This window comes from Panulirus ornatus, chromosome 42 (genome assembly GCF_036320965.1).
Source record: "Panulirus ornatus isolate Po-2019 chromosome 42, ASM3632096v1, whole genome shotgun sequence".
In the NCBI taxonomy this organism is placed as follows: Eukaryota; Metazoa; Arthropoda; class Malacostraca; order Decapoda; family Palinuridae; genus Panulirus; species Panulirus ornatus.
The window spans coordinates 14,380,401-14,398,751 of record NC_092265.1 but is presented as its reverse complement, the minus strand read 5'-3'; the positions used below and the strand labels follow the sequence as shown (position 1 = coordinate 14,398,751).

Here is an 18,351-nt window from a genome sequence, read left to right as displayed (position 1 = left end):
GCTCTGTGGAAGGTATTAAGAATATATGGTGTGGGAGGTAAGTTGTTAGAAGCAGCGAAAAGTTTTATCGAGGATGTAAGGCATGTGTACGTGATTGGTTCTCAGTGAATGTTGGTTTGAGGCAGGGTTGCGTGATGTCTCCATGGTTGTTTAATTTGTTTATAGATGGGGTTGTTAGGGAGGTGAATGCAAGTTTTGGAAAGATGGGCAAGTATGCAGTCTGTTGTGGATGAGAGGGCTTGGCAAGTGAGTCAGTTGTTGTTTGCTGATGATACAGCACTGGTGGCTGATTCAGGTGAGAAGCTGCAGAAGCTGGTGACTGTGTATGGTAAAGTATGTGAAAGAAGAAAGCTGAGAGTAAATGTGAATAAGAGCAAGGTTATTAGGTACAGTAGGGTTGAGGGACAAGTCAGTTGGGAGGTAAGGTTGAATGGAGAATAACTGGAGGAAGTGAAGTGTTTTAGATATCTAGGAGTGGATTTGACAGCCAATGGAACCATGGAAGCAGACGTGAGTCACAGGGTGGGGGAGGGGGTGAAAGTTTTAGGAGAGTTGAAAAATGTGTGAAAGGCTAGAACATTATCTCGGAAAACATTAATGGGTATGTTTGAAGGAATAGTGGTTCCAACAATGTTATATGGTTGCGAGGCATGGGCTATAGATAGAGTTGTGCGCAGGAGGATGGATGTGTTGGAAATGAGATGTTTAAGGACAATAAGTGGTGTGAGGTGGTTTGATCGAGTAAGTAATGAAAGGGTAAGAGAGATGTGTGGTAATATAAAGAGTGTGGTTGAGAGAGCAGAGGAGGGTGTTTTGAAATGGTTTGGTCACAAGGAGAGAATGAGTGAGGAAAGATTGACAAAGAGGATATATGCGTCAGAGGTGGAGGGAACGAGAAGTGGGAGACCAAATTGGAGGTGGAAGGATGGAGTGAAAAAGATTTTGAGCGATTGGGGCCTGAATATGCAGGAGGGTGAAAGGCATGCAAGGAATAGAGTGAATTGGAACGATGTGGTATACCGGTGTTGACGTGCTGTCAATGGATTGAACCAGGACATGTGAAGTATCTGGGGTAAACCATGGAAAGTTTTGTGGGGCCTGGATGTGGAAAGGGAGCTGTGGTTTCAGTGCATTATACAGGACAGCTAGAGACTGAGTGTGAACAAATGTGGCCTTTGTTGTCTTTCCCTAGCACTACCTCGCACACGTGCAGGGGGGAGGGGGTTGTCATTTCATGTGTGGCAGGGTGGCAACGGGAATGAATAAAGGCAGCAGGTATGAATTATGTACATGTGTATATATGTATATGTCTCTTTATGTATATATATGTATACGTTGAAATGTATAGGTATGTATATGTGCATGTGTGGACGTGTATGTATATACATGTGTATGTGGGTGGGTTGGGCCATTCTTTCGTTTGTTTCCTTGTGCTACCTCACTAACAGGGGAGACAGCGACAAAGTATTATAAATATAAAAATATATGAGAGCCCAGTCAGGAAACCGGGAGAAATAAGAAACATGCATAGAACAACTACAGAAACATTTTAAAAAATTTACATATCTTTGAAATCAGTCCCACAGGAACCAAGATTCTGTAAATATATAATAAAGGTGGCAGCTAACAAGATTAGACTTATACATCAAGCACAATACATAGTGAGTGCTTCGCATTAACCTGCCATTCTGGTAAAATCTCGTAGTAGGTACTAGTAGGTAAGTACACTCTCTCTCTCTTTATCTTTCTCATGTTGTTATCTCTCTGTGAAAGTAAGTTTTGCATCCACTCAAAGTAAATCTGTAATGTTGAAACTTTTTTACACTTTCAGTCGTATAGTCCCTGCCAGGGCAAGTCAGTGCTGGTGTGTTGTGGTCCTGGGAACAATGGTGGTGATGGTTTGGTATGCTCCAGGCACCTAAGATTGCTTGGATTTTCTCCTGTAATTCTTTACCCAAAGCCAACTGATAAGCCACTTTTCAACAATCTGGTGAAACAGTGTCAGATGTATGGTTTATCATTCATTGATGCAATGCCAGACCCTCAATCTCTAAAAAGGTACGAGTCATCAATGCAGCCTAAGTTTCTCTTGATCTGAGAAGAAAATTTTATAACTTCTTATAGTAGTATGTTATATCTTAAAATAAGGAAGATTAAGGTATTTCTTCTGAGGTAATATTTTTTGTTTCTTAAATCGTAAGTGTCATATAGCTACCATTGTTTCTATCAGTTTAACATGGTAATTTGCAGTAAATGTTTTTTCTCGGTGAGTTAGGTAATCCTTCTGGTAAGAAATTGCATATATTTCCATATTTTCTCATTATGTATGGTGCTATAAGTTTGTTCAGTAAACTAGGAAAAGGTGTAAGGAAACTAGGAAAAGTGTATGCTGAAGTGTTGATTGATAAAGTGATGGATGTAATTAAATGCAAAAAAAAGTGGGGAGCATTGGGGTTTTAGGCAAGTTAGGGGATTTGTACACCAGATTTATGCTCTCAGAATTACTGTGAAAGTATTTAATGAAAGGTAAGAAGTTATATGAAGCTTTTATGGATCTGGAGAAAGCATATGACAGAGTTGAGTGGAAGGCTTTATGATATGTGTTAAGGATATATGGGATGGAGGGATAACTGTTGGATGGTGTAAAGTCTTCAATGAGAGAAGCAAATGCAGGTTGAGCAACAGGTTTGGTATTCATATGGGTATGAGGCAGTACTGTGTGATGGATGGAGTGATAAGAGAAATAAAAACAAAATTAGGGAAAAGGGGTGTCAAAATGGAGTGTTGAGATGAGGTTTGCTTGCTAGTGACAAGCCTGTTTTTGGATGATAGTGTTGTTGGCCAAGAGTGAAGAGGAGTTGCAGAAGGTTATATGCTTGTTTTGTGATGGGTTTAAGCTTAGGCAATTGAAGGTAAATGTAAATAAAAGTAAAGTAATGGTGTTTGAACGGAAACACAGTGAAAGTAGAGATTTGCAAAGCCCTATAGAGCGAAAGAAGAAAGTGTAATAAGCTGTGTTGTAGATATGGAGGGAGAAAGACTGAAAGAGGTAACAGAATTTTAAGTATTTGGTAGATATCTTGGGTAAGTTAGGTAATATGGAAGGAGAGATGAGGGAGACAGGGAGCAGCACAGGATAGGAGAATCACTGGGTCCCTCAATAGAATAATGAAGGGTAGAGGTGTAAGTATAGAAGTGAAAAATGGATTGAGGGACAGCATAGTCCTCCTGACCTTGACCTTTGCAGCTGAAACATGGACATGGATGAATCACAGAGGTCAAGAATCCAGGCTTTGGAAAATAGTAATTCAAGAGGAGCATGTGGTATGACTAGATGGAATAAAGAAAGTAATGAGGGTGTGTACGAGAGATTTATTATGCCAGAAAATGGAAAGGGAATGAATTGTCAAGTGGTAGTGGGTGAAACGTAATACTTTAAGATGGTTGGGCATGTGTAAAGAATGGAAGACAGGGAGTTTACAAGGTAGAGTGGGTGAAATGTAATACTTTAAGATGGTTGGGCATGTGTAAAGAATGGAAGACAGGGAGTTTACAAGGAGAGTATATAGTAGTGCGATTAAAGGGGTTGGTGTGAAAGAAAGACTACCTTTGACATGGGGAAATAAAGTGGAAGAGTACTGGAGGGAGGAAAATGGGGGAAGAATGCTTGAAATGTTGTGTGTGAGGTTGGCATGTAAGAACTGGGATAAGTGGAGACTTTTTCTGTGGCCACCCCCTTGATGGGAGTTCCCAGAGGGAACAGGTATCAGAGATATAGATGGATAATATATATCCATTTTCAAGAAAGTCTAGATTCCTGAAAAGTGTGGTATAGTGTAATTTCTACACATTAGCATATTTTGCATAAGGATATTAGTTTCTTATTGAGTGCAGTGAGTAGAGTTAGTATTTTCCATAACTTTCTTGAACTCTCTGTTTCTTAGAGAATATAGTAAATAGAAAATTATATAAAGGACTTTAGTGATATAATCTCTCTTTGCATCTCTGATGCTCATTCCAATCCCTCAGAGGGATGGCAACAGCAACAGTCTCCATAACTAAAGAACTTCAGTCCTGTTTTTTAGCCTTCAGTGCCTTATCCTTAACAGGCCACTGGCATAGGGCAACTCTAATGGTGTTTGCAGAGGCTCATAACGAATGTTCCCAGTAGCTTGTTCTGTCTGATGCTGTCTAATGTTCCTACCTAAAGCTCCTGCCTAAATGTCCCTACCTACTTCTTCTGTCTACTGCTTCTACTATTTTACAGAAAGACAGGACTAGCACTGGAAAATCTAGAATTATGAAGAATGAGCTCTTTGAGTTAAGTGTTGTCAAGGGTTACATATGACAAGGAGCGATTGTATGTTTGTAGACAGAACGCCAGTAGTCCACATGTTAGTGATGCAGAAAGAAAAGACTGCTACCTGGGTCAGAGGAGTGCTACTTGACATCCATTAACCCTCTTGATATCCAGGTGGGTAGTACTGGTAATATACCTCCCTGGTCATTGGCTGCCTACTAACCAGTGATATAAGTGAATTAATAAGTGATAAACAGTAGAAATGAATATCATAATGGAGAAATAATGAAGTATGAAAATATTTGGTCATCAAATACAGGTAGCAAAACAAACCAACAAACAAAAAATGCACTGCTTGGACACAATCACAAAAATGAAACTGGCCAGAATAAGTAATTTGAAAACTAATATGCTTGCAAAATTTAGCGTATATGAGGAAATAGCAAAATTATAAGATGCTATAAATATGGCAGCAAACTGAAGAGTGATATAAGAGACAGATGTTGAGTAATAACAAATTAAAGAAACTGAAATGTTTAAAAAAAAGCTATCAAACATACTGATCAGAATACAGATATTGCTGCTAAAATCTCAAAATTAAAGACAAACTGTATGAGTTACTCATAGAGAGATAGAAACCTAGTTATCAGACATATGTAAACTATACAAAAATTGGTATTATGTAGAGAAACAATTCTAGAAATGTAAAGGCTGTTGATTAGGAATGTATGTCAAATAGTTGAAGTATATGGCAAGAAAAGTGGACATTGGACTTGGACATGTATTATGTGCAGCCAAAACAGAATTGCAAGCCAACTAAAAAAAAGGACGCAAAGAGTAGAGAGGAAATTAAAGAAGTGAAGGATAATGATGAAATAGAAGAATTGCAAGATGGTAGAAGTGATGGCATAGAAAATGAGGCACCTAAAAGAAAGACAAGGAAAGTTGAGCATCCAACTGATGAGCCCAAAATAGACACCAATAAAAGTGCTGAAGGAAACAAGGACAGAGCTGTAAGACCAAAGAACAAAAGGTAATTGACAACAAATAACTAGAAGAGGAAAATGAAAGGAATCTTGAGATAACATAAATTGATTAAAGAGGATACAAAAACATGTTGACAATACCTGAGGCACAAGCTGATTTAACCAAGAATGTAGATTTCAGCACCCAACAGTATGTAAAAAAAAAAAAAAAAAGTGCTTCATATCAGAGCCTTTGACGCCAGTGCTGATTTAGCCAAGAATGTAGATTTAAGCACCCAGCAGTATGCAAAACAGTGCTTCATTTCAGAGCCCTTGACACCAGAGAGTGTGATAATAAGAGGAATGCAAGTCTTTTCTCCCAGAAATATGCTACAGCTATGACATATATCGTACCAGCAGTTGGGACTCCCTTAAAGGGGTGGCTGTGGGAACAGTCTCCATAAATAAAGAACTCCAGTACCACTTTTTAGATTTTAGTGCCTCGCCTTTAACAGGCCACTCGCAGAGTGCAAGTCTAGCACAGTATTTGCAGAGGTTCCTACTAAAAGTTCCTAATGACTATTACTATCTAATGCTTGTGCCTATTACTTCTAATGTTTCTACTAATAATCATGCATAAATGTTCCAACCTACTACTTCTGCCAACTGCTCCTACCAATCTGCCAAAAGGCTGGGCTAGTGCATAGAGCTCACCACAGGAAAATCTAGAGTTTTGAAGAATGAGCTGCAAGAGTCAAGTGTTTTATATGACAAGGAGATATTGTATGTTCGTGGACAGATTGCCAGTTGTCCATATGTTAGTGAGGCAGAAAGACCAGCACTTACTAAGCAGATATCAATAACCCTCCAGTACTACCCAGATGGTTAGTACTGATAATACACCTCCCTTGTCATTGGCTGCCTACGAACTACTACCTGTGTATCAAAAACACTAACTTTCTTCAAGTTTTCCATTCACATTCACACCCTCAACTAGCCTGTCTCTCTCTTCTGCTACCTAATAACCTTGCTTTTAGTGAAATTTAAATTTCTCTTTTCTCTTACTACCCCACACCCAGAAACAAAACATCTGCAGTTTCTCAGTCAAATCTGCCACCAGCACTGTGTCATCAGCAAACTATAATTGGGTCGCCTTTCTAAGACCCCCCCTCCCCATTACAGACTGCAAACCCACTCCTCCCTCCAAGACTCTGGTATTCACCTCGCACACCAGCCTATCCATAAATAGATTAAACAGCCATGGTGGCATCACACGCTCTTGCCAGAGACCCTCCTGTACTCAGATCCTTTCTCCCTCCTCTGTTCCTACTCGCAAACATGCCTCACTTATTTGATAAAAACACTTCACTGCTTCTAGCAGCTTTCCTCCCACACCAGATATTTGTAACACTTTCCACATTGCTTCTTTATCAGCTCCATCACTTGCTGTCTCTAGATCCATAAATGACAGATAAATTTTTCTGCTTTCAGTTTTTCTCCCACACATTCTTCGAATCAGATTCCTCATCCAAACATCTACTACTACTGAAACTATACTGTTCCTCCCCAGTATGAAGTTCTCTGCATGCCACCTCCCTCTCATTCACCACTGTCTCATACAAGTTGCCAGGTATTCAGCAAGTTTATACTTATGTAATTTGAACAGTTACATATGTTCCCCTTGCCATTATTCGGTGGCACTGTACAGGCATTCTGCCAATCCTCAGACACCACACCATGAGTCATGCATATATATCAAAAGTCTTAACTAATCAACAATACAGTCACCCCCTTCAGTCAACCCCTCCTCAAGAATTTCAACTGCCATCTCACTCCAGCTACCTTGCCAAACTTCATCTTATGCAAGGCTTCCACCATCACCCTTCTTTTCACTTGTCTATTTATCAAGATTCTCTCTCTTCACATACCTACATCGACTGATGGTGACAGCTATTTGAGTGATGTTCACATTACAGGAATTATGAGGCGACCATTGTGATGGTACTGGTGGAAAAATGATGCCAATACCAAGTGGCATTTGTTACTGATTGGCATAGGGATTCTAGACTGAAATGAAGGCATTTACTGAAAGGTGGCATAAGCCACACCTGAAGGTAGGGTTTGGAGGGTTGTAACCCCAAGGCATTGTAGAGTTTCTAACTTAATTCATAGGTCACTACCTTGGAAAGAGTTTTTCATCCTTCAAAACTTTTATATGCACTTGCTTCTCCTACCTTAGTGAGGTATTATCAGGAACAAAACAAAAAAAAAAATGCCATTTGCAGACCTCAACGCTGTAGCTGTCATGTATAATATACTGAAACAAGAGCTTACCATTCACAGCTACTCCCAAAGACTATTGTTTGATGATTTTCACAAATAATTCTGCTTCATAAGTTTCCTGTGGTTAGTTCACTTATGATTCATAGAAAGTTTGATTTATTATAGTGTGCAATCATGCTTTAGGATTTAAAGTATGGTGTATTTTCATTAAAATGCTTGAACAAGTTAGTTTTTTAGTGTTACAGATGCAAAATGTAATAAAAGAATTGGTAACAAAGGAAACAATTTTCTTGAAGATGTTAAACTTTATTTATGTGTATTTTTTTCATCAGTTTTGTTATTGCTAAAGGAATAGCATCCTACATTGACATTAGATTGATTTGGTGGCATTTGCATTTTCATATAAGCAGTATTATCAGAACTGATGACTTGGATTAAGGCCTTTCACCTTACTCATAGGAAGGAAGTAATATGACTAGATTAAATTTTCCCTTGTTCTTTGGAATATATGTGCCACTTTTTGTTTCTGTTAACAGAGACTACCAGTTAGCAGTGGATGCCTTATTTGGATTTAGCTTTAAACCACCAGTACGACCCCTGTTTGCTCCCATCTTGGAGGTTCTGTCTCAGGTAAGATGGTGTCTTGGAGAATTATGATTTATTGTTTCCTGATTTCCTAAATCATTGAACTTACATATAAATATCATACACATGATATTTATTGATACAGTTTTATCTGTAGTAGTACTATGCTGTAAATGCACTGTTTCTTGTTGAAATATATTGCACAGGTGTAAGAAATTTTTAATATGTTGTAAAGGGTAAGAAAGGTAACAGAGTATATGAGAATCAGCTGACCTGCATTCATGAAGTCAGAGTACAGTAGAACATATCAGGTATAGCATTCCAAAAACCAGCTAGAAATTATAAGCAGTTGTAGCATTCAGGAAATTCCTCATTACATGAAGTAAATGTAGGCAGTAGTTGGTAAGCAGCCAACGACCAGGGAGGTATATTACCAGTACTACATGCCTGGGTATCAGGAGTCTTGGTGACAGCTGCATAGTGAACCAGCACTTCAGTGTTTGTTAAGTTGCACTCCTCTTACTCTTTCCTTTCTGCCTTACCCATACTTGGACTACTGGCATTCCGTCCACAAACATATAATCTCTCTGTGTCACACATAGCACTTGACAACATTTAACTCTCACAACTCATTCTTTGTAACCCTAGATTTTCCTGCTTTGAGCTCTGTGTTGGTTCTGCCTTTTGGCATAATGGTAGGAGCATTAGATAGATGTAATAGATAGAAACATTTAGACAGGATCATTAGGTAGAAGCAGTAGGTAGGAACATCAGGCAGGAGCATTAGGCAGTAGTAATCAGTAGAGTTACCCACTGCCAATGGCCTCTTAAGGTCGTGATACAAAAGGCTAGGAAGTGGCACTGGCATTCACTCGTATATATGTACATTTCTGTTATCTTGAACCAGTTATCACTAGGAGGAGGAGGAAGATTGCTTACCTTTACCATAAGGTAGATCATGTACTATTCTGCAAGCTACTGCTTCTCATAATTACTGTGACCATTGGTAAATCAAGGAAGGGGCGTTATGTACCCGTTTCTTTCCTTAAGCCTTTAGGCTTTGGAACTTTCTATCCCTTCATGTCTTTCCTAACAACTATGACGAGGCCCTTTTTGATTGGCAGGTTTGCAATTCCTATGAAATTTCTCATTTCAATTAAGACCCATCCTTGAAGTGGACTTCTGTCCATGATTGGAACCTCCAGCATAAAGAAAGGTCTGTAACTCTTAAATCCGTATAAGCCTTTCTGGTGTAAATTAGTCAAATGATGTTTATAAAGATGTGCCTGTGTCCTCTTTTCAGAATGCAGTGCCTGTTGTGAGTATTGATATACCTTCAGGATGGCACGTTGAAGATGGACCTCCAGTGAACTGTCCTGCTCTGATGCCAGATATGCTTATCTCTCTTACTGCCCCAAAGCAGTGTGCTAAACACTTTCAAGGTATCTACTACAGAAATTTGTGTGCAAGTTTTGACATCTTTCATTTTCTGTGAGTCTTGTACCTTGAGCTCCCTTCTCATTTATATGGGGAGGATCAGGTGGATACAGCATCTCATTTCATCTCGATTCTCAGCCCTTATTCAGTGTTGATAAAACATACCTTTGCATACTAGGTGAAGCCAGACACTCCATTCATACCAATTTTGCACATAAAATTGCCCTGTTGTAATATCACGTGATTTATTTGGTATCTTCTGTTGAAAACTAACAAGCTTAAATCAGTTATCTCAGTACATCTTCCTAGCCCTTTAGTAGTCTATATCTTCTCCATGCACTCATGATATTACTAATATACATCTTTTTCCTTTTTTTTTTTCATGCATATTTGCCATTTCCCACGTTAGCGAGGTAGCATTAAGAACAGATGACTCAGCCCTAAAAGGGAAAAATCTTCACTTGGCCCCCTTCTCTGTTCCTTCTTTTGGAAAAGTGAAACAGGAGGGGAGGATTTCCAGCCCCCCTACTCCCACCCTTTTTAGTCGCCCTCTACAACATGCAAAGAATATGTAGTTAGTATTCTTTCTCCCCTATCCCTTGGGATAGTATATCTTCTTGACCACCCTTATATCAGCCACATATTTTATATGACAAGCTTTTTAACTTTTTCATCTATACACCTTTCTTACATCATCATTCTTTACTATTTGCCCTCTTTTAGTGTACTAAGGTATCCAGTTTTGCTACATTTTTTTTTTTTTTTTTTTTTTTTTTACTTGATCCCCATTTTCTACATCAGCAATGTAGCGACAAGAAACAGATGAAGTACAACCCATCCACTTGTATACACATAGCCTCGCAGTAGTGCTCCCGGGTTCATTACTGGCTGTTGGAGGTTTGTATGTTATATGGAAGTGTGCACATTCATGTACACTATATTCATATCTTATATTTATTTATTTATTATACTTTGTTGCCGTCTCCCGCGTTAGCGAGGTAGCGCAAGGAAACAGACGAAAGAATGGCCCAACCCACCCACACACACATGTATACACATACACGTCCACACACGCACATATACATACCTATACATCTCAACATATATATATATATGGGAGCGGGGGGCTGGAAATCCTCCCCTCTCGTTTTTTTTTTAATTTTCCAAAAGAAGGAACAGAGAAGGGGCCAGGTGAGGATATTCCCTCAAAGGCCCAGTCCTCGGTTCTTAACGCTACCTCGCTAACGCGGGAAATGGCGAATGGTATGAAAGAAAAGAAAGATATATATATATATATATATATATATATATATATATATATATATATATATATATATATATACACTCACACAGACATATACATATATACACATGTACACAATTCATAATTTCTTTTTCTTTTCTTTCATACTATTTGCCATTTCCCGCGTTAGCGAGGTAGCGTTAAGAACAGAGGACTGGGCCTTTGAGAGAATATCCTCACCTGGCCCCTTTCTCTGTTCCTTCTTTTGGAAAATTGAAAAAAACGAGAGGGGAGGATTTCCAGCCCCCCGCTCCCTCCCCTTTTAGTCGCCTTCTACGACACGCAGGGAATACGTGGGAAGTATTCTTTCTCCCCTATCCCCAGGGATAACACTGTCTGCCCTTATTCATTCCCGTTGCCACCCCTCCACACATGAAATGACAGCCCCCTCCTCCCGCATGCGTGCAAGGTAGCGCTAGGAAAAGACAACAAAGAACACATTTGTTCACACTCAGTCTCTAGCTGTCATGTATAATGCACCGAAACCACAGCTCCCTTTCCACATCCAGGCCCCACAAAACTTTCCATGGTTTACCCCAGATGCTTCACATGCCCTGGTTCAATCCATTGACAGCACGTTGACCCCGGTATACCACATTGTTCTAATTCACTCTATTCCTTGCACGCCTTTCACCCTCCTGCATGTTCAGGCCCGTTCACTCAAAATCTTTTTCACTCCATCTTTCCACCTCCAATTTGGTCTTCCATTTCTCATTCCCTCCACCTCTGACACATATATCCTCTTTGTCAATCTTTCCTCACCCATTCTCTCCATGTGACCAAACCATTTCAAAACACCCTCTTTTGCTCTCTCAACCACACTCTTTTTATTACCACACATCTCTCTTACCCTTTCATTACTTACTCGATCAAACCACCTCACACCACTTATTGTCCTTAAACATCTCATTTCCAGCACATCCACCCTCCTCCACACAACTCTATCTATATAGCCCACACTTCGCAACCATTCAACATTGTTGGACCACTATTCCTTCAAACATACCCACTTTTGCTTTACAAGATAACGTTCTCGACTTTCACACATTTTTCAACATTCCCAGAACTTTTGCCCCCTCCCCCACCCTATGATTCACTTCCACTTCCATGGTTCCATCCGCTGCCAAATCCACTTCCAGATATCTAAAACAATTCACTTCCTCCAGTTTTTCTCCATTCAAACTTACCTCCCAATTAACTTTTCCCTCCACCCTAATGTACCTAATAACCTTGCTCTTATTCACATTTACTCTCAGCTTTCTTCTTTCACACACTTTACCAAACTCAGTCACCAGCTTCTGCAGTTTCTCACCCAAATCACCCACCAGTGCTGTATCATCAGCGAACAACAACTGACTCACTTCCCAAGCTCTCTCATCCACAACAGACTGCATACTTGGCCCTCTTTCCAAAACTCTTGCATTCACCTCTCTAACAACCCCATCCATAAACAAATTAAACAAGCATGGAGATATCACACCCCCGCTGCAAACCAACATTCACTGAGAACCAATCACTTTCCTCTCTTCCTACACGTACACATGCGTTACATCCTCTTTAAAAACTTTTCAATGCTTCTAACAAGTTGCCTCCCGCACCATGTATTCTTAATACCTTCCACAGAGCATGTCTATCGAATGCCTTCTCCAGATCCATAAATGCTACATACAAATCCACTTGCTTTTCTAAGTATTTCTCACATACATTCTTCAAAGCAAACACCTGATCCACACATCCTCTCCCAATTCTGAAACCACACTGCTCTTCTCCAATCTGATGCTCTGTACATGCCTTCACCCTCTCAATCAATACCCTCCCATATAATTTCCCAGGAATACTTAACAAACTTATACCTCTGTAATTTCAGCACTCACTTTCATCCCCTTTGCCTTTGTACAATGGCACTATGCAAGCATTCCGCCAGTCCTCAGGGACCTCACCATGAGTCATACATAATATATTATATAACCTTACCAACCAGCAACAATAGAGTCTCCCCCCTTTTTGATAAATTCCACTGCAGTATCATCCAAACCTGCTACCTTGCTGGCTTTCATCTTCCACAAAGCTTTTACTACCTCTTCTCTTTACCGTATCATTCTTCCTAACCCTCTCACTTTGCACATCACCTTGACCAAAACACCCTATATCTGCCACTCTATCATCAAACACGTTCAACAAACCTTCAAAATACTCACTCCATCTCCTTCTCACATCACCACTTCTTATTATCACCTCCCCATTAGCCCCCTTCACTGATGTTCCCATTTGTTCCCATGTCTTATGCACTTTATTTACCTCATTCCAAAACATCTTTTTATTCTCCCTAAAATTCAATGACACCCTCAATGATACTCTCAATCATTAAATTTTAGGAAGAATAAAAAGATGTTTTGGAAGGAGGTAAATAAAGTGCATAAACAAGGGAACACATGGGAGCATCAGTGAAGGGGGCAAATGGGGAGGTGATAACAAGTAGTGGTGATGTGAAAAGGAGATGGAGTGAGTATTTTGAAGGTTTGTCGAATGTGTTTGATGATAGAGTGGCAGATATAGGGTGTTTTGGTCAAGGTGATGTGCTAAGTGAAAGGGTTAGGGAGAATGATTTGGTAAACAGAGAAGAGGTAGTAAAAGCTTTGTGGAAGATGAAAGCCAGCAAGGTAGCAGGTATGGATGATACTGCAGTGGAATTTATCAAAAAGGGGGTGACTCTATTGCTGACTGGTTGGTAAGGTTATTTAATGTATGTATGACTCATGGTGAGGCGCCTGAGGATTGATGGAATGCTTGCATAGTGCCATTGTACAAAGGCAAAGGGGATGAAAGTGAGTGCTCAAATTACAGAGGTATAAGTTTGTTGAGTATTCCTGGGAAATCATATGGGAGGGTATTGATTGAGAGGGTGAAGGCATGTACAGAGCATCAGGTTGTGGAAGAGCAGTGTGGTTTCAGAAGTGGTAGAGGATGTGTGGATCTGGTGTTTGCCTTGAAGAATGTATGTGAGAAATACTTAGAAAAGCAAATGGATTTGTATGTAGCATTTATGGATCTGGAGAAGGCATATGATAGAGTTGATAGAGATGCTCTGTGGAAGGTATTAAGAATATATTTGTGTAGGAGGCAAGTTGTTAGAAGCAGTGAAAAGTTTTCATCAAGGATGTAAGGCATGTGTATGTGTAGGAAGAGAGGAAAGTGATTGGTTCTCAGTGAATGTTGGTTTGCGGTAGGGGTGCGTGATGTCTCCATGGTTGTTTTATTTGTTTATGGATGGGGTTGTTAGGGAGGTGAATGCAAGAGTTTTGGAAAGAGGGGCAAGTATGCAGTCTGTTGTGGATGTGAGAGCTTGGAAAGTGAGTCAGTTGTTGTTCGCTGATGATACAGCACTGGTGGCTGATTCGAGTGAGAAACTGCAGAAGCTAGTGACTGAGTTTGGTAAAAAGTGTGAAAAAAGAAAGCTGAGAGTAAATGTGAATAAGAGCAAGGTTATTAGGTACAGTAGGGTTGAGGGACAAGTCAACTGGGAGGTAAGTTTGAATGGAGAATAACTGGAGGAAATGAAGTGTTTTAGATATCTGGGAGTGGATTTGGAATCAGGTGGAACCATGGAAGCAAAAGTGAATCATTGGGTGGGGGAGGGGGTGAAGTTCTGGGAGCGTTGAAAAATGTGTGGAAGTCAAGAACATTATCTTGGAAAGCAAAAATGGTTATGTTTGAAGGAATAGTGGTTCCAACAATGTTATATTGTTGCGAGGCGTGGGCTATTGATAGAGTTGTGCAGAAGAGGGTGGATGTGTTGGATATGAGATGTTTGAGGACAATATGTGGTGTGAGGTGGTTTGATCAAGTAATGAAAGGGTAAGAGATATGTGTGGTAATAAAAAGAGTGTGGTTGAGAAAGCAGAAGAGGGTGTTTTGAAATGGTTTGGTCACACGGAGAGAATGAGTGAGGAAAGATTGACAAAGAGGATATATGTGTCAGAGGTGGAGGGAACGAGAAGTGGGAGACCAAATTGGAGGTGGAAAGATGAAGCGAAAAAGATTTTGAGTGATCGGGGCCTGAACATGCATTAGGGTGAAAGGCGTGCAAGGAATAGAGTGAATTGGAATGATGGGGTATACTGGGGTCGACATGTTGTCAATGGATTGAACCAGGGCATGTGAAGCATCAGGTAAACCATGGAAAGTTCTGTGGGGCCTGGATGTGGAAAGGGAGCAGTGGTTTTGGTGCATTATACATGAAAGCTAGAGACTATGAACGAATGTGGCCTTTGTTATCTTTTCCTAGCGCTACCTCGTGCACATGCGGGGGGAGGGGGTTGTCATTTCATGTGTGGTGGGCTGGTAACGGGAAATGAATAAGGGCAGACAGTATGAATTATGTACATGTGTATATATGTATATGTCTGTTTGTGTATGTATATGTATACGTTGAGATGTATAGGTATGTATATGTGCGTGTGTGGATGTGTATGTATATACATGTGTATGTGGGTGGGTTGGGCCATTCTTTCGTCTATTTCCTTGCGCTAACACGGGAGATGGCAACAAAGTATAATAAAATATATAATTTTATTATACCTAATTGCTCTCTTCCACGTCAGCGAGGTACACACACACATATATATATATATATATATATATATATATATATATATATATATATAAATGTACACATGTGTACATATTCATACTTGTTACCTTCGTCCATTCCCACATGATCAAGTATATTCTTATGAATCTACGGAGAAAAGAAACACGATAAGTTCCCAAGTGCACATTGAAGAGATGTAGCTAGGACACCATTTGGTAAACAAGTGACTTGTTTGTGTAAGGCTTGTATACGATTAGAAGAGAGGAGAGTGAATGGTTCTAAGTGAAGGCTGGTTTGTAGCAGGATGTATAGGTTTCATTTGTTGATGACTGGGTTGGTCAGGAAGGTAAATGTGTCTTGGATAGAGGGGCAAGTACATAGTCTGTGGGGGATGAAAGGGCCAGGGAACTGAGTCAGTTGTTGTTTGCTGATGATACAGCGCTGCTATAAGATTCAGATGAGAATGCAGAAGTTGGTGACTGAGTTTGGAGTAGTGTGTGAAAGGAGATAGTTGGGAATGAATAAAAATAAGAGCAAGGTTATTTATTTAGGTTCAGCAGGTTTGAGGGAAAAGTTAGCTGGGGTATAAATTTGAATGGAGAAAAATTGGAGGAAGTGAAGTGTTTAGAAATCTGGGAGTGGAAATGGCAGCAAATGGAGCCTTGAAAACAGAAGTGAGTTGTTGGGTGTGGCAGTTGGCAAAGGTTCAGGGAAAGGTGAAGAATATGTGGAAAGAGAGAACCGTATCTGGGAGGGCTGCCAAAAATGGGTGTTTGAAGGAATAGTAGTCCTACCAGTATTATATTATATGGATGCAAGACATGGGCTGTATACAAGGTTGTGCAAAGGATGGTGGATTGCAAATGAAATGTTTGAGGACATTATGTGGTGTGATGTGGTTTGATCGAATAAGTAATGAAAGGGTAAGAGAGATGTGTGGTATTACAGAGAGTGTGTTGAGAGAGCAGAAGAGGGTGTGTTGAAATGGTTTGGACATATGGAGAGAATGAGAGGAAAGGTTGAGAGAAGCACATGTGTCAGAAGTGGAGGGAATAAGGAGAACTAGGAGCCCAACTTGGAGATAGAAGGATGGAGTGAAAAAAAATTATGAGTTATCAGGGTTCGAACATGCAAGATTGCGTAAGGCATGCACGATATAGAGTGATTTGGAACAAGTGGTATACTTTGGGTCAGTATGCTATCAGTGGACTGAACCAAAGCATGTGAAACATTCTGAGTAAACCATGGAAAGGTCTGTGGGGCCTGGATGTGGATAGGAAGCTGTGGTTTCAGTGTATTACTTAAGAGAGCTCAAGAATGGGTGAGGGGATGTGGCCTTTCCTCGTGCTACCTCACTAACTCAGGAAACATAAATCAAATAAGAAAAAAAGATTTGGCTGTAAATCCAACACTAGAGAATTCTTTGCTTTTGTTGTCATTAAACAGTTTCATGCTCATATTTGTTATAATGTTAATTACATAAAAAGCTTTGATAATGTGAATTTGCTCTTTCAGGTCGGTTTCATATCTTGGGTGGACGTTTTGTACCACCACAGCTGAGTGATAAGTACCAGCTTAACCTTCCAGAATACCCTGGTTCTAGTCAGATTGCGGTTTTGACATCGAAGATATAGTAATGCACCGAGTATTGTAATTGGATTTCAGGTTTTGCTAGAGTATATTGGTATAACAAGATTCACATTCAGTCATTATATATGTGGATACAAGAAAAAAATTTTAGTTTAAGTTGTTGGAAATGCTGTACCTTCTTTGTTATCATTAATCAATAAAATATTTAGTACATTATCTTTTTTTATATACCATAAAAATGAAAAAACTGCCTTTTCTGCAAATTCTTGATGGAATAAATGTCTGATCAAAGCCATTCCAGTCAACTATGTAATCAAATTACAACAAAGCTCAGAAGATGATGGTCAGAATTTCTATACTTTAAAGTCTGTCCTGTGACCATGAAACATTCTATATGATATCTCTAAGGAAATCTGGGTTAAGATCTTTCAACCCTTAGTATTTTGGGGAGGAAGCAACGATCCTCCTTAAATCTAGGCTAACAAATAATTGCATCTTACTTGCATGCTTGTTAATTGTGAATGACCTACAATGGTTTTTTTTAGAGCCAATCTAATATTCCATGTTACCTGTATACAAAACAACAGTCCACGGTAAACATACACTAGACATTACACTCCTACATACACATTTTTCCATGTACATGATTCATTCTCATAGACTTCACATCCTTTAGTATCTCGTACTTACCTCTTTTCTTAGTTTCTCACTTACTATTAGGTAAACCCTTGTTATTCCCCTTCAAGACTTCTGTCCCATATGAAGGCTGTTTTCATGAGCTGCAGGAATGTTTGAGTGAGAGAGACTTGGGGAACAACACTGTCAACCTGCTACCAGAGTCCCATCTTGGAGAATAGCTAAGATGATCAGCTGTCTGCATGCAAATATTAGAACAGGATTCAAGTTCATGGATAAGAAATTATTCAGCAAGATGTTTACATCATATATACAGCCAAAAAAAATATGTTTCTCAAGTTTGTTCTCAAACAATTAACAGAAATTATCTAAAGGAGTGCAAAAAAAAATATGGAGCCAGAATTATGAGAGCTAAGTTACAGTGAAAAGTTAAAGATTGAAAATATAACCCACCTTGGAAGAGAGAAGAGTGAGGGGTGACCTAATCACAATATCTTTTTTTTAAAACACTGATGATGTAGATAGTGAAAAATTAATTAAAACATGTAGGGACAGGACAATCAGAGGGAATATAATGAAATTAAGCAATAAATGTTAATATGTAAAGAAGTAATTTTATGGGATAAAAGTGTTGAATGAGTGGAACAAAATGACTGAAGAC

The 18,351-nt window shown here is 39.5% G+C and overlaps 1 protein-coding gene across 4 annotated transcripts in view; it reads left to right on the top strand.

The window, feature by feature from the left end:
• The window catches only part of Naxe (NAD(P)HX epimerase), a 36,763-nt gene extending 19,493 nt beyond the window's left edge, over positions 1-17,270 (top strand). For all 4 annotated transcript variants that reach the window (XM_071686610.1, XM_071686609.1, XM_071686612.1 and 1 more), the window contains exons 4-7: positions 1,832-2,058; positions 8,085-8,178; positions 9,437-9,575; positions 16,980-17,270. In XM_071686610.1, coding sequence (XP_071542711.1) covers positions 1,832-2,058; positions 8,085-8,178; positions 9,437-9,575; positions 16,980-17,098 — 579 coding nt within the window. In that variant the 3' untranslated portion in view covers positions 17,099-17,270. The remainder of the gene's footprint in view (positions 1-1,831; positions 2,059-8,084; positions 8,179-9,436; positions 9,576-16,979) is intronic.
• The last annotated feature ends 1,081 nt before the right edge of the window (positions 17,271-18,351 follow it).